We start from the raw sequence: 17,200 nt of genomic DNA, 5'->3' as shown, positions 1-17,200 counted from the left end.
GGCCATGCTTCCAGGAGGCATTGGCCTGGGGCCAGGATGGGCAATGCGGGGCTGGGTCCTTGGAAGGTTCCCAGGGCTCTTTACCTCGCACTTCTCCACAACTGGCTGCTGCCCGCACTCGGAGCTGTTGCCTGCCACGATGCCGGCGCGAAGATTCTCACTGTCGCCGGTGCCCTCCTCCATGGAGTAGGTCTTAGAGTGGTTGCCACGCCGGTGGGATGGGCTGCGGCCCTGGGCCAAGCTGAGCTGCCGGCGTAGGGCACGGTTCTCCTCCTCCACCTCGCGCACGCGCACCTCCAGGCTCTCGCGCTCCCGCTGGCTGGACGCAGTGTACCGGGGGCTGTGCGGCTGGGCCTCCAGCGGGGACAGAGACACCGGCTTCCCATCTGTGGGCAAGATGGGAACAGTTAAGGTCGAGGAAAACAACGTGAGACCCTCCACGTGCCCGGGACATCCAGATTCCTTGCACAGTCCCACTGAGAAGGGAAAGCAGGTGGAAAGTGAGTTACACATATATGCATCCAGAGTGAACTGGGAACAGAGTTGAAAACAGAATGACTTGCCATGAGGGTAAAAAACTAACATGCTGCTTAACTATTTACAATCGCCAAGATCAGAGTCCATTGACAGGATAACGCTGTGGTATATACCCTTGGGAACATTACTCAGCCATGGAAAGAAAGAGAGAATGCCATTTGCAGCAACATGGACGGATCTGGATATTATCATACTAAGTCAAAAGCAAATATCATATGGTATCTACTATATGTGGAATCTAAAATATGATACAAACGAACTTATTTATGAAACACAAAGAGATTCAAGAGGCTTAGAAAACAAACTTTGGTTATGAAAAGGGATATGGAGAGTAAATTAGGAGTTTGGGATTGGAACATTCAAACTACAATATATAAAATAAACAAGGTCTTACTGTATGGCATGGGGAGCTATATACAAAATCCTGTAATAAACCATAATGGAAAAGAATATGAAAAAGAATATGTATATATGTATAATTGATTCACTTTGTTGTACAGCAGAAACACAATACTGTAAATCAACTATACTTCAGTTAAAAAAAGAAAAACTAACAGGCTGTTTAGAGAAGACAATTGTAATTTTCCTAATTAAATCCACTGTCTTCTTTTCCCTACTGGGCACATTTCCAGGTAGATATTCTTGTTAGCAATAAAATATGAATATGAAGGAGGCGGCGGTGGGAGGGAAGGAGAAGAATGGGGGTGGGTAGGAGGGAGTGGAGAAGAGCAAAAGGAAGAGAAGAAATAAAAAGGAGAAATATTAACTACTAAGTTTATTTAGTTCTTCCTATGTAAACTCCTATTCATCCTTCAAAACCCAGTTTCAGAAGCATCACCTCTCAAGGGAAGCCTTCTTCAATTTTCAGATAAAATATCTATCAGCATATTTCAACACAGCACTAAGACAAATATGTATCTATCATACTGGATTTGGTAAATTATTTTACTAAATGTTTCCTTTGAAGATTGAGAGCTTAATAAGGATAAAAACTGGGTCTTACTTATCTTTGTGGTAACATTATATCTGATAAATGCTGGCATGGTGGATGCATCTGTCCATGCCAAGAGTAAAATAGTTAAGTGCAAAAATGAAGAAGGAAGTAGGAGCATAATCATGTAACTGAATGCCAGAAACAGTCTATACACTGTCAGAAACCATACACAGAGAGGGCAGCTACATCTCTCAAAGTCACAGAAACGGAACACAGGGGGATCAGAATTTATACCAGGTTACTCTTGTCTCAGAGCCTGTGCAATCTCCACTTAAATGCAATTTCATAAAAGGCCACATAAAGAGCCATGGATTTAAAAATGAATACAAAAGCCCCTTCTCTAAGGATACTTAGCATAACTCCTTGTATACAGTAGGTGCTCAATGCAATCTTACTGTTGAGGAGCCACAGGGACACAAGACACACCCCAAACTGTCCCATGCTGCAGAAATCCCGGGATCCAGCTACAACACAGCTGCCTCAGAGACAACCAAGCAAAAATCACGTCTCTAGAAAATTATCCTCTCTCAGCCGCCTGCTAAAAAAAAAAAAAAAAAAAAATGCTCTTTTTTTTCCTCCCACTTGGAGTTTTTCTCCTTCCTGCCCAGACCCCACTGAGCTTGCAGACTGTCCCAGGGAGACTGTGTGACTCACAAAACTTGAGGATCAAAGACTGTGATGAATTACACCCTATGAGTTTCACCTGTGTTGCCTTGCCGTGATGGCCTCTGCCCAGGGCCTTTTGATGTGTCTGTGGGTTTGCACAAACACAACTCCTTTTTTCCCTCTTAATCACCTCAGGGTAAAACACCTGAGCTCTGGGTCCTCTGCTATCCACACAGCAAATATGACTTGCTGAATTCCACTGCTCGGGACCGCAGATCAAAAGCCGAGGCAGAGTGTGTGGGGACATGAAATCACAGGTTGATTAGGACTGCATTGTTACCAAGCTCTCTGATTACAAGCTCAACCCAGGCTTTTGAAACCTGTCTCCTTGCTTGGTAAAACCAAATTAGTTTCACTGAAAACGAAGAAGAAAAGGTAGCAACAGCAATTGTGTTTTCTCAGCCAACATCGACCCTTCCAGCAGGGGTGAGGAAGATGACCACCTAGCTCCATCAGTGGGCAGGACAGTTAGGCTTTATACCTGCTATGGCTCTGTGTGGGGCTGGGTAGTTGACACTGGTAATGTCTTGGGTTATCACAGCACAAGCAGGTGGCCATTGGCGTTCCCATTACAGATGAGGGAACTGAGCCTCTAAAAGTTTAAGCCGTGTTCCCCTCGTGGTGACAGGAAACAAGGTCTCTGTGACTGCACGTGGCCGAGCTCCTGCATTTAGGCCCTGAATTGGAGGTATAGTTGTTCTGGTGTCTCAGGGGTCTTCTTTCTTCTGAAAGGACCTTAGCATATTTGGGGAGGAACCCAGGAGGCTCTGAAAGCCCACCAGGATCCCAGAAGCTCCGGAAAAAAAAAATGTAACAAATGGAAACTCTAATAAATTTGTTCTTTAGAGGGATTAAATACTCTCAACTTTGGTTTTCCATTCTCTGAGAGTGGAAACCCTCACCCTGCAAGGTGATAGGAAGTGTAAGACACTGAAATACCAACCATTTGGCCTCTCATTGGAAGGCATTTGGTGTCAATTAGTTCCCGCAACCTCTGTCCAAGGGGTGCACGTGATGTTATGGCCAAAATGAGCTGATGCTGTAAATTAGGGTGCTGAGGGCTCTCCATCTACTGAATACAGGCTGTTCTCTGAGTGGTCCTTGGGAGCAAGTGGCCAGCAAACTTTCACTTACTTTGATATGTGGCATCCCTGCACCTTCTTCCCTTCAGCCTTAGGCAGGTCAAATTTCATCCAGAGGCAAAAGAGAAAGGCAAACAGGGTTCCCATGGGGACGCGGTCACTTCCTCTAGCTCCTCTCCCCAAAGCTCCGCATTTTGCATTATTTCTAATTCTTTGATTATGTGCTTGTAAAGACACAATTATGTAATCCTGAAGCAATTCTAAATCCAGGGTAGTGAGAATGCTTTCAGTAACCTGTGTCCATTTCCTGCTTTAAATCCCAGCTGGTTTTGACCAAACATAGCTCTCAAAGACTTGCAGGTGTTTTCTCTACCACAAAACTCCATAAATTTGTCATTGATGAAGTCACATAAAAATAATAAAGTAATAAAAGCCAGGCCTCAAGGAGGGGGGAGCTGATGTTAAAGCAACATGCTTGACTGTGCCCAGTGCCTGGCACCTAAGAAGGGCTCAGTAAACAGCAGGGAGGGAGCTGGGAGGGAGATTCAAAAGGGAGGGGGTATATGTATACCTATGGCTGATTCATGTTGAGGTTTGACAGAAAACAAAATTCTGGAAAGCAATTATCCTTCAATTAAAAAATAAATAAAAAAAAAAGAATTGCTGGTTTGTGTGTTTGTCTGAACAGTGCACCACCTTGAGCAGGACCCTTCATCTTCCTCAGCTGGTTTTTCATTCTGACAGGGAGGAGTGTCCCGGAGATGTGCTCCAATGCCCTTCTCAGCTCTAACTTCCCAGGAGCTCAAGTACAGATGGACCCTCTGTCTCTAACCCGGGCGACCCATCCAGTACTTCGTGGGCAGAAATCAAGACAGTGGGGCCCATTGCCCTGCCACTGCTCATTCCAGTTTTATTCAGCCTGACTCTGGCTTTTGTTCCTGGACTACTCTCCTCTCTGGCTCCTGCCCCTTTTGCTCCTGCTGCTCCTAGCCCTCTGGAGGTGGGGTGAGGAGAGAGTTAGGACAGTGCAAGCTCTGCTCTCTTAGAAGTGATTTGAACATCTCTGTGATGCTTTCTGGGCCCTGGTCTCTCCCATCACATGGGACTTTTCGGCCTATGGAAACTACTGTACCCACAGCAATTATTTGTCATGCTGGCAGTGGTGAAGCTTTCCCCTCCAATCCAGCTTGGATAAAATTCCGGCCCAATACACATGCCAAGCACATAGCCCGCCCCACGTGCAACTCATCACCTGAATTCAACCAAGTAGTCTATACACTAGTCACCAAGATAGGTCCACTGGTGCCTGTGGTTCCACACCTGCAGATTCAACCAAGCGAGATACATATTTGTTGAAAAAAATCTGCACGTTGAGGGTCAGTGCAGTTCAAACCTGTGTCATTCAAGGATCAACTGTATTTACAAAGTGACCTCATTATAATCTGAATTGCTGGGGGAAGTGGGAGAGATAGCCAAGAAAAGCAAACAAATCACATCTATTCCTAAGAGCATAGGATTTGGAATAAGAAAAGGCTGAGTCTGTATTATGGTACTGCCACCTGTTTACAATTGTGTGTTAGTCACTCAGTCATGTTTAACTCTGTGTGACGCCATGGACTGCAGTCCACCTAGCACCTCTGTCACGGGATTTTGCCAGGCAAGAGTACTGGAGTGGGTTCCCCTTCAGGCAAAGTACTTACCTTCTGTGACTCCTTGTTCCCATATGTAAAATGGTGTGTGTGTGTGTGTGTGTGTGTGATGTGTGGTGTGTGTGGTGTGTGTGTGTGTGTGTGTGGTGTGTGTGTGTGTGTTTGTGTGTGTGTGGTGTGTGTGTGTGTGTGTGTGGTGTGTGTGGTGTGTGTGTGTGTGTGTCAAGCATATTACCCAGCATCAGGCCTATTCAGAGTAGACACTCAAGTTTCCCCTTTCTACCCACCCCACCAAATCTGGAGGCAGGACACAAGGACATGGTGAAGAGGACCCTTCATTTCTGAGCCCCCCTGACCTTTGCTTTTCTGTTACCTTTCCTTCCAGTTTTCTTTCTCTTTTTTGATCTACACTCAATTTGCACACAGAGAGCATCTTTATCACATAATGCCTATACGTTTTGCTCTACAGTGCAGCCCACTTTTAAAATGTCAAACAAGACATCATTTGAAATCTCACTTGACAACATCTTCCTCCTCCCTCCCAAACTTCTTAAAAAACATGAATTTATCACTGGATTTGAATCTCTGAATCCACTTGAGATGAATGTTCTGAATTAAGAATCAAAACATCTAAGATTCAGAACAAAAAAGGTAAATTGGAAATCAACCTCCGTGCAGTGCGGTGACAGAGATTAGGGACTTGGCATCCAGAACCTCCTAAGTGATGATCTGAATCAATTTGTGTGTGCTGAAATCTCTCTGGAGTGCTGGCATTTCACACCGTGATATCCATCATTGAAAATGGATAGATAGAACTGGGTGCTCATTAATGGAGGCAGGGCCCCTCAGCCCTGAGGCCATCCATGTTGGGGGCTCACACCAGCCCCTTCCAGAGGTGACACCCCTAGATCTTTCTAGGCAAGGACACCAGAGTCCCTGCACTCATTCTCAGATTTCATGAAGGCTGTCCCTGCCCACCCCACCCCACCCCAACTACATCATCCTACCCATGATGAAGACACCGCATCCCTAACCTTTATACAGCAAAATCCCCCTACGTACAATCTGTTGCCAGGGCCTGCCAATTTTCCCTTCCTGATGTTTGAAGCACTTGTTTCTCATTCTATTTCAAACATTCCATCTCAAACCCAGCCTTTTAATGGTATCCTAAAACAGGGGTCAAACTTTTTCTATAAAAGCCCAGAGACTAAATATGTTTTACTTTGCAGGCCGTGCAGTCTCGAATGCAAGGACTCAACTGGCATGGCAGCACAAAAGCAGACACAGAAATTCCTAATGAGTACGGCTGTGTTCCAACAAAACTTTATTTAAAACAACAAGTGCTGGGCCAGATTTGGCCTGCAAGCCCTAGCCTGGGCCATTGTTCTAGCACATTGGTCTCCTCGGTTTGTCTCCCCACTTCCAATCTCTCTCTGTTCCAGCCAGCCTTACTCACAGGTGCCAAGGATCATGTTCTTAATGAGAACTCTATTTCCGTCACATTTTGCAATTTGAAAAATGTACAGAAGCCACTCCGTCTGCTTCAACATCATCAATCAAACACTTCGTCAGTTCCTATTGAGCACATGTCCTGTGCTTAGAGGCTGTGTCATTTCATTTTAATTCATATAACACTTTAAATGAAGTGGGTGTTCTCACTGTGTTAGACAAATGGGAAAAAGAAGAAGAAACAGGCTCATGATTTAACTTGTTCAATGTCATCCCAGCAACAAACTGCAAACGGAGCAATTTGAACCCAGGTTCACTGGCTCCAGATCAACTTCTCTATTTGCCCCAACCATAATGTTTCCTATTTGCCCCTCTCCAAACAAGTACAATCTAGTTTGTTGTTTCTTCTGCTTCATCTCTTGGTCCCTTAGGCAAGTGGTTCTCAGTCTTGGCTACCATTACAATCCCTTGAGAAACAACAACAACAAAAACTCCCATATTAATTAGCTCAGAATCTCTGGAGATTAAGGTCTAGATATCAGAATTTTAAGAAGCACCACTCTCCTGGTTCTCCTGTGTAGCTGAGATTGAGAAATGCTGGCTTAGGAATTTCCCCCAGTTCTCAGGCTGAGATACCACAAGCCCCAGCCACCACTGTTTGCTCCTTAAAGCAAATTTAAGAAACTGGCTTAGATACAAACAGGTCTTTAGCAGCACTGCTGCACTTAATTCTGGTGCTGCTCTAACTCAGGGCCCAGATTCTTTGTTTGAGTCTCTACTATATTCTTAGAAGCTCCCATCACGTAACCCAGGGAAACTTAATTTCCTTTATACCCAAGGCTACCCGGTGTTCTAGCTCCTCCAAGCTTGGGGCTGTTGCTGCTATCCATCCCCCTTCCTTCCAGGATGAGAGCTCTTCCCAAAGCAGGGCCCTATGACTGCAGCAGCCAGAACTTCCAGCTTCCCTGGTTCACCCAGACACCCATCTCTAAGACCAATAGGTCACTTCATTCCAGTGACCTGTCCAACTCTTCACCTTCCACCTAAGGTTCTGCTCATTAGGGATGCATTTTGTAACTTTACAAAACACAATGCCCTTCTTTCAATCAACATAAAAACTTCACGTGCGTGCATGCTAAGTCGCTTCAGTTGTCTGACTCTTTGTAACCCCAAGGACCATAGCCCTCCAGGCTCCTCTGTCCATGAGATACTCTAAGCAAGAATACTGGAGTGGGATGCCATGCGTCCTCCAGGGGTACTTCCCAACTCAGGGATGGAATCTGCATCTCCTACATCTTCCTGCATAGGCAGGTGGGTTCTTTACCACTAGGGCCACTTGGGAAGCTCAAAAACTTCACACCCTCCTTCAGTGCATTTTGAAATTGAAAAATAAATTAAACATTGTGGCCAAAGTCATTTTAGAAAAATTTAGAAATCTCAGTCCAACCTTGAAAGTTGCACGTTTTAGTGAAAGTCACTCTGTTGTGTCTGACTCTTTGTGACCCCATGGAATATACAGTCCATGGAATTCTCCGGGCCAGAATGCAGGAGTGGGTAGTTGTTTCCTTCTCCAGGGGATCTTCCTAACCCAGGGATAGAACCCAAGTCTCCCGCAGTACAGGCAGATAAAACTGTTGTTAAATTTTAACCACTGGAGCCCCACGTGACAGTTGATTCTACTGATATGTTCCAAGTCCAGGTATCACTAATTCTTGGTAGTTGATAGTTTCAGAGAAAGACGCAGGTCTGGGTGGAGCCATTTTCCCAAGTTCTGAACCTATGGAATCCAACTCACCCAGAGAAGAAAAATGGGAGTGATGACATGAAAAGGCTGCTTACTTGTCATGGGATAAATAGGGTATGTTTTACCCAGATTCTCCAAAGTCATTTTCTGGAAGTCATGTTCAGCAACCAAAGCAAACTTGAGTTCCAGCAAAGACCCTGAAGATCATCTGGCAAAGATCAAACACAATAGTAAGGAAAGAGCACCCCACATGCTTCTAAAAAGAATCTGCTTGTATATTTTGGAGATTAATTAATTCTTTATCAATTGTTTCATTTGCTAATAATTTATCCTATTCTGAGGGCTGAGTTTTCACCTTGCTTATAGTTTCCTCCGCGTGTAAAAGCTTTTAAGTTTGATTAGGTCCCATTTGTTTATTTTTATTGCCATTATTCTAGGAAGTGGGTCATAGAGGATCTTGCCGTGGTGTATGTCAGAGAGTGTTCTGCCTATGTTTTCCTCTAGGAGTTTTATAGTTTCTGGTCTTATATTTAGGTCTTTCATCCATTTTGAGTTTATTTTTGTGTATGGTGTTAGGAGGTGTTCTAATTCCATTCTTTTACACATAGTTGGCCAGTTTTCCCATCTCCAAAATATACAAGCAGCTCATGTGGCTCAATACCAGCAAAACAAACAACCCAATCAAAAAGTGGGCAGAAGATCTAAACAGACATTTCTCCAAAGAAGACAAAGAAGCCATTCTCCAAAGAAGATGGCTAATAAACACATGAAAAGATGCTCAACACTGCACATTATTAGAGAAACGCAAATAAAAACTACAATGAGTTATCACCTCACACCAGTCAGAATGGCTATCATCAAAAAGTATACAGACAATAAATGCTAGAAAGGGTATGGAGAAAAGGGAACACTCTTAGATTGTTAGTGGAATGTAAATTGATACAGTCCCTATGGAGAACAGTATGGAGATTTCTTAAAAACTAGGAATAAAGCTACTATATGACCTAGTCATTCCGTTACTAGGCATATACCCCAAGAAACCAGAACTGACAAAGACACATATACCCCAATGTTCACTGCAGCACTATTTACAGTAGCTAGGACATGGAAGCAACCTAGATGTTTATCGCTGGATGAATTGATAAGGAAGTTGTGGTACATGTATACAATAGAACATTACTTAGCTACAAAAAGGAACACATTTGAATCAGTTTTAATGAGCTGGACGAACCTAGAGCCTGTTATTGTGAAGTAAGTCAAAAAGAGCAAGACAAATATCATATTAATGTATATATATATGGAATTTAGAAAGATAGCACCGATGATTCTACTTGAAGGGCAGCCAAGGAAACACAGACATTTTGGACACATTGGGGAAGGAGAGGGTGGGATGATATGAGAGAACAGCATTGAAACATATACATTATTGTATGTAAAACAGACAGCCAGAGTTTGTTGTATGATACAAGGAACCCAAAGCCAGTGCTCTTTGACAACCTAGAGGGGTGGAATGGGGATGGACGCGGGATAGGGGTTTAAGAGGGAGGGGACAATACATATAACTAATGCCAAATCATGTTGATGTATGGCAAAAACCATCACAATATTGTAAAGTAATTATCCTCTAATTAAAAAAAAAATATATATATATATATATATATACTATAAAGAAAAAAAAAAGGCAGAAAAGAACTGCAACCAGGAGGCCAGGAAAAGTGGCCTAGATTCATCTCATCGTAATAGATTTTTCCTTCATGAAATTGTTTTCCAGAACCTTGTCTTAAACAGCTTCATTAAGTCAAGAAAATGAAGACATTTTTAGCACCAATTTGCTGTCTCCCTAGCTGGGTTTTGGCTCGAAGTGCTTAAAGGGATCCTAATAAGCAACAGTGTCAGTGGTTTGCCCCTTGAAATTTCAGGATCAATGATTTCAAAGCTTCAATTCCCCACCCCCCCCCAAACATCCTAAGTTCTGAAAGTCGGAGACAGTTGGTCTTTGAACCACTGTTCTTATAGAAGTGTAACTGAATCTTTCCACTTCTAAATCTGGCCAATCTTATTTCTCTTTGATGTCCAAAGAATCTAAGTATTAACAGAAAGACTTTGTTGTTAGCATTGAAATCGTCACCAAACAAGACAAAGTATAATGTATTTAGAGCTCTATTTTTTATATAATTGAATGACATGGGGAGCAGAGTTGAGTTCTTAGACCACTTAGGTAGTTTAGAAAACAACTATTGGAGGTTAACAATACGGTGGATCCCAGAAAATGTGGTCTTTATTCCAATCTCAAGAATCAACCAGTGTGTGAGAGCAAAATAAATTCACATTCCCATCACCTTTGATCACTCTCTGCCCCCATTTAGTTCATTAACTTCAATCATGTGTTTCTTGCATAGCCTCAAAGATGCCCAGCTTTACTGGTGATCTTCAATGGCTGTTTCCTGTTCTATAGTCCCTTGAGACATAGTTCATATACTTGCAATAGTTGGAAAAAGTTCCCTTAATTAGGAGAGACTTCAAAACCAGAAGCAAAATGAGGACAATGATTTTATCCTTTGCAAAGTGTGAAATGGACATGCCACCCCAAGTTACCAACCAACATGGCCTTTGATGAAATAATCAGACTCAGAAATATTCTAGAATTCTTCCTTGTAATTTCCTTCTTGGAAACACTCAAGATAAATGACTTCATATTTTTCCACTGATCTATTTTTTTTAACCTTAGCAATAAATGTGCTATTTTATATGAAATATTCATAGCCCTTATAAAATCCCACTAATATGTTCCAAGAGTAGCAAATCATATACATTGGAGAGAATCATATTTTATAGTAAACCATTCTTAATGAGGCTTACTTTTTTTTTTGGTAACTAAAATCTTGTTCACATCAAGGAAGCTACATGGGATGAACTCTTCATCAAAGTTTTAAATTTTATATCCATCACACTAAGGATACTGAAAACTATTCTTTTCTAAAAATGTGAACTCATACTTGGCGTAAGCCTCACATTGTCATTCTTGGTGGCCATTTTTATTCATCAGAAAACATTGAAAAATAATTTTAATGAGGAGTATTGACATGAATGTCTGGTTTGGATTATGGAGGGATAGAAGATTTCAGTGGCAGACAGCATCTGCGTCAGGACTCAAGACAAATCTGCAAAGCCCTCACTCATCCATGCTGCTCCCTTCTCTTCCTCAGGGCTCTTTGTTGCTGTTGTTGTTTAGTTGCTAAGTCGTGTCTGACTCTTTTGCGACCCCATGGACTATAGCCTGCCAGACTCTTCTGTCCATGGGGTTTTCCAGGCAAGAATACTGGAGTGGGTTGTCATTTCCTTCTTCAGGGCTTCTTCCCCACCCAGGGATCAAACCCATATTTCTTGCATTAGCCGGTGGGTTCTTTACCACTGAGCCACCAGCGAAACCCCCCTACCCCCAGGGCTCCTAGGTTATCTCATTTTAGAAGCGAAGTGTCAGAGCGGAATTCAGATCTAGGGAAAAGAGTCAAGGACTCTTGTAAAAAGGACTAAAAAGAACGATCGCCTTCTAGCATGCATGCATCTTTCACTGGACCGTGTCAGACTTGAAGGACGGTGCTCCACTCATCTAGGGAAGAAGGGGACAAACAAACAGCACAGCTGGACTTGGATATTCTCCTGAGTTTGGAGGCTGGCACATTCTCATGAATGTTCTGGGAGTGAAAAAGGAAAACTGAGTGCAAAACATGACTAGAAGTTGAGACAGTATTCTCCAAGCTCTATGTCAGTGACAGGGATCACTGTGCTTATCCGCCACGGCATCTGAAATGAGGCAGATGCCAATCTGAGCAAAGGCTCTTTCTCTGGGCTGCATGTAAGTGAGGGGAAAAACCCCATCTCCCACCTCTGGTATTTCAGGAGGTCTTGTGTCAGTGAGGACTGGCTTGATCTGCATCACGTTTTCTGGGCCCTCTGACACACCTCATCTGCTCTACATTGAACTGGCTTTGAGACATAGCCACTGCTCTTCATGCAAACCTCATACAGAAAGCCCTGCCTCAGGAGAACCCAACTTGGCCTGCAGTGTTCATGATATAGTTAGACCTGATGAGATGCCGAAAAAAAGGAGTTGGGAAGCAGACCAGCAGAAAGAATTATCCAAGACAAGCAGGACTCTTGACGTGCATGGTTAAAGTCTGAAATGGATATGGAGCCCACCACCAGCACCAGCAATGCCATAAAGAATATGCCCACATCTCTCCAAAGAAGACATACAGATGACCAAGAGGCACATGAGAAGATGCTCAACATCACTAATTATTAGAGAAATGCAAATCAAAACTGTTACTACAATTGAAGTATCATCCCCACACTGGTCAAAATGGCCATCATCAAAAAATCTATAAACAATAAATGCTGGAGACGGTGTGGAGAAAAGGGAAGCCTCTTGCACTGTTAGTGGGAATGTAAGTTGATATAGCTACTATGGAGAACAAAACAGAAGTTCCTTAAATAACTAAAATTAGAACTATCATAGGACCCAGGAATCCTACTTCTGGGTATATACCCTGAGAAAAACAGAATTCATAATGACACATTGTACCCCGATGTTCACTGCAGCACTATTTACAATAGCCAGGACAAGGAAGCAACCCAAATGTCCATCAACAGATGAATGGATAAAGAAGATGTGGTACATATACACAATGGGATATTACTCAATCATAAAAAGGCACAAAACTGGCTCATTTGCAGAGTTGTGGATGGACCTAGAATCTGTCATGCAGAGTGAAGTCAGAAAGAGAAAAAAAAGAAAAAAAGAAAAAAACAAATATTGTATATTAATACATGTATGTGGAATTTATAAAAATGCTACAGATGAACCTATTTCCAGGGCAGGAATAGAGATGAAGACACAGAAGGTGGACATGTGGACATGGGGAAAGGGTAGGGTGGGATGAATTGGGAGGTTGGGGTTGACATATACACATAACCATGTGTAAACAGCTGGTGGGAACCTGCTGTCTAGCACAGGGAGTTCAGCTTGGTACTCTGATGACCTAGGTGGTTGGGATAAGGGAGGCAGAGGGAGGCTCAAGAGGGAGGGGATAGATATAAAACACACAGCTGATTCACTTCATTGTACAGCAGAAACTGTAAAGCAATTATACTTCAATAATAAAAGAGACTATTTCTACACATTTCAAAGACCAGAGGAAGCGAGTATTTTTGTGAATGCGGTTGATTCTTTCAACAGCATCCCCTTCCTGTAAACTGCCACGTCACCTAAATCAATGTTACCAGCCTCGGCTCAATTGTAAATTAAAAACAAGAGAAAGCAAGCAAAAGCCTGCCTGAGCATCCCTTTGCCTATAAATGACTGCTCTGCTTTTCCTTCTCTCCTTTTCCTTTCTTCACAGTCTCCAATGCCCTCCTTATCAGTTTGACTTAAAGTTATACTCCAATTGCCATGAGCATCTATTAATATATGGAGACAAAATTTTTAAAAAGAAGAAGAAAAACCCTTATCATCCTTTTTTCACCCTTTTCTGACAAATCCAAACTATCCCTTGGGAGGAAATAAGAAATGAAGCATGAGGTTTTATCAGCATAGATTGGGGGCAGGGATAGATAGAAGATTTTTATCAGGAGTTCAGTTTGACAGAAATAGTATTTTATCAGGATGGGCACTTGGCAAAGATAAGACATTACCAAGAGCAAGATAGATGCTTGGGTAAAATATCGTGCTAATACCTATTAAGAAAAAGCTTCCATCTGTACTTTTGGCAGATTGTTATTTTCTCCCAAGTCCTACTCCAGAGGTAATAGAGATTTTTCTAGAAGGTGCTTCCAACCTTATCACAGAGGCAAAAAGAAAATGAAGGACTCTCAACTCAGCTCCACTAGGGGACAAAGCTAGGAGTTTCCTTGGCAAGTTCAAAGAAGCATGGGCTTGGGTGCAGGGAGCACCTAGAGAGGACCCAAGGGATACCTGGGTGGTGGTGGTCCAGGGCCAGACTGCAATTCCTGGCCACAGATAGAAGATCCCCTGGCAGGCCAGAGGCCCACCTGAGGCTGTACTAATGGGACTGACCTCAGAAGCCACGTCAAGATGGGATAATCGGAGAGGATCTATCAAGAGGAAATCCTTATTCATCGGGCTTTCTGGAACTGCTCTTGAAATCTCCTGCACTTTCTGACTCCATTTTCTGCCTGAAGTGTACCTCCAAGAACCAGGGATCTTCACTACCCAGTTATCTCCAAAGCCCTTACACATGGAAGCCCTGTGCTAAGATGCTGGCTGGCACCACTGGCAACTGGAATGAGCATTGTTTGTGCTGTTTCATTTGCAGGTCTTGTCACCTGGTGAATTACCATTGCCTCTCCAGTACCTGGTTCAAAAGTCCCTTCGAGGCAGCCTTATCCAATCTGCCCAGAGTGGGCTGGCTGCTCTGTTCCTCTCCCAGTAACTAGATTTCCTGGAACCCCCTACCATGGATCTAAGGTGAGGGGTCTTACTATATTTGTAGCAGCTGTCTGTGCAAACTGCTTGGCACTGGGACTCCCATCCCCTCAGCACCTGTTCAAGGCAGATACTGTGCCAGGGAAGGCAGGGATGACATCGCGCCACTTTAGTTTCCTGAATGTCCAGCAGCATGTCTGTAAGTGATAGGCATTCTTACATGCTCCCAACTGCGGAAAGACGACGACGACTGAGGAGTGAAGTGATGCCCCTCATCCAAAGAGAGCCTTTCCTGGGACGTCCCTGGTGGTCCAGTGGTTAAGACTCTGTGTTCCCAATGCAGGGGGCCCAGGTTGGATCCCTGGTCAAGGAATTAGATCCTACATGCCACAACTGAAGGTCTCGCGTGCCATACTAAGACCCGGTGCAGCCAAACGAAACAGCCAAACAGATTAGAGACCTTCCTAAACCTTCTGCCCCCCACTTCAGTCAACAGCATTACTGCTGTTCCCAGTGCAACAGGCCAAAAACCCAGGGCTCATCCCTGAATTTCTTCCCTCACTTTCCACACACGCTGTGTGAACAATGTGTCGGAATGTTGACTCTGCCTTCAAAGTACATCCTGAATCCACAATCTGACCACCATCACCACGCAAGTCCCAGGCCCCACCATTTCCCACCTGGATTCATGCAACAGCCTCCTACCCAGCCACCCTGCTTCAGTCCACTCCCCACTTAGCAGCCGGAGGACACTTAAAAATGGTTCTCAGACCCTCTTAGCACCCTGTTCAAACCACCCCTCATATGGCTTCCCATTAAACCAGAGACAAAAGCCAAACACTTCACCATGGGTTACACGGTCCCACGAAACCTTGACCACAGTTATCTATCTGACCTTAGAAAGTTCCTCCACTCCCTCTGCAGCCACCTCACTGGCCTTCTAGGCGTTCTCGAATGTACCAAGCACTGTCTCACCTTGGGGCTTCTGCACCCGCTGTTGGCTTTCACACTCTGAACTAGGGGGCCTGCTTCATTACCAGTCCTTAGAGAAGAATCTGTGCACCAGCTCCTGAAGCCCCACCCCTGCCCATCTGTCAGCCCCAGTCTCTCTCACTCCATCTCTAGCTCTTCTTCTCTACATATCACAGCATTCTCCCCATGTAGACATTTCTTTGTTTCCTTCTTGTTGGCCTGTCTCTACCCCTAGAATACAAGTTCAGTGGTAGAAGGGTCTGTTGTGGATCTGTCTCAGCCACTATTATACCTCCAGAGTCTATAGAACCAAGCGTGTAATAGGCTTGCAATCAAGATCTTCAATGACCAAGGCAAGGAATACAAGCAATTACTAGAATAGGTCAATGACAGTGATTGGGTTCTGAATGAGGATGACAATTCTGAGCACCCTTACTGACCACGCATATTGGCTGAGTGAGTCTCAGACATTATCTTATTTAGGTCCTGAATCTCTGAAGAGGGTTTTATTGTTTCCATTTTAAAAAGGAAAAAGCAAGGGCTTGCTGAGCTGTAGTAACTTGCCAAGACTTTCTGCAAACAAAGGGATGAGGTTGAATTGACACCACACCACCGCCCCCACCACCCACCAAACCCCTATTTTCATTTCACCTTCTGCCTCTAAATAGCTCTTTCCAGGAAATCAAGGTTGCATTCCCATGTGACAAGTGGGGACACCCTGCATGGCGTATACTTATAAGAGAGACAAGTAGCAGAACAGTTTCAGTAGCGATCAAGAAAGTAAAGAACTTCCTGCAGAAAGACAGATATGAAGAAAATCCTCATAAAACCATTTCTAACAGCCCTCTGAACTCTGTTCAAACACAGCCAGAACACATGAGGCTGACAAAGCAACCCAACTACACTATCAGATGTCCTGGAGGACAAGCACATGCAGAAGAAAGAAAAGGGGAAGCAGAGAGGAAAATTCCTGGTATCTTGATCTCAGATATGCAGATGACACCACCCTTATGGCAGAAAGTGAAGAAGAACTAAAGAGCCTCTTGATGAAACTGAAAGAGGAGAGTGAAAAAGCTGGCTTAAAACATTCAGAAAACTAAGATCATGGCATCTGGTCCCATTACTTTATGACAAATAGATAGGTAAGCAATGGAAACAGTGGCAGACTTTATTTTTGGGGGGCTCCAAAATCACTGCAGATGGTGACTGTAGCCATGAAATTAAAAGACACTTGCTCCTTGGAAGAAATGCTATGACAACCTAGGCAGCATATTAAAAAGCAGAGACATTACTTTGCCAACAAAGGTCCACCTAGTCAAATCTATGGTTTTTCCAGTAGTCATGTATGGATGTGAGAGTTGGACCATAAAGAAAGCTGAGCATTGAAGAATTGATGCTTTTGAACTGTGGTGTTGAAGAAGACTCTTGAGGGTCCCTTGGCCTGCAAGGAGATCCAACTGTTAGGTAGTTAGAAAACAGGAGTCTAAAATGGCGGTGGCTAAAAGACAAGGAAGGGAAAAGCCCAGGAAAATAAGGAAGGTCAAAGGAAGGTCCGAGGACTGGAGTGAAGACCTCAGGAAGAACAAACAGCACTCCTGGCTAAGCCCAATTTACATAGGGCAGGCCCAGGGGAGGAAAAAAACATACAAGAGGAGGAGCCAA

At 43.7% G+C, this 17,200-nt stretch overlaps 1 protein-coding gene across 3 annotated transcripts in view; it reads right to left on the bottom strand.

Moving 5' to 3' along the window:
* LARGE (like-glycosyltransferase) overlaps window positions 1-17,200 on the bottom strand; it is a 619,028-nt gene that overhangs the window by 329,330 nt on the left and 272,498 nt on the right. For all 3 annotated transcript variants that reach the window (XM_010853352.1, XM_010853354.1, XM_010853353.1), the window contains exon 3: window positions 85-386. In XM_010853352.1, coding sequence (XP_010851654.1) covers window positions 85-386 — 302 coding nt within the window. The remainder of the gene's footprint in view (window positions 1-84; window positions 387-17,200) is intronic.

Source organism: Bison bison, unplaced genomic scaffold (genome assembly GCF_000754665.1).
Source record: "Bison bison bison isolate TAMUID 2011002044 unplaced genomic scaffold, Bison_UMD1.0 scf7180017864327, whole genome shotgun sequence".
Taxonomy (NCBI): domain Eukaryota; kingdom Metazoa; phylum Chordata; class Mammalia; order Artiodactyla; family Bovidae; genus Bison; species Bison bison.
This window is presented reverse-complemented; position numbering and strand designations above follow the sequence as displayed.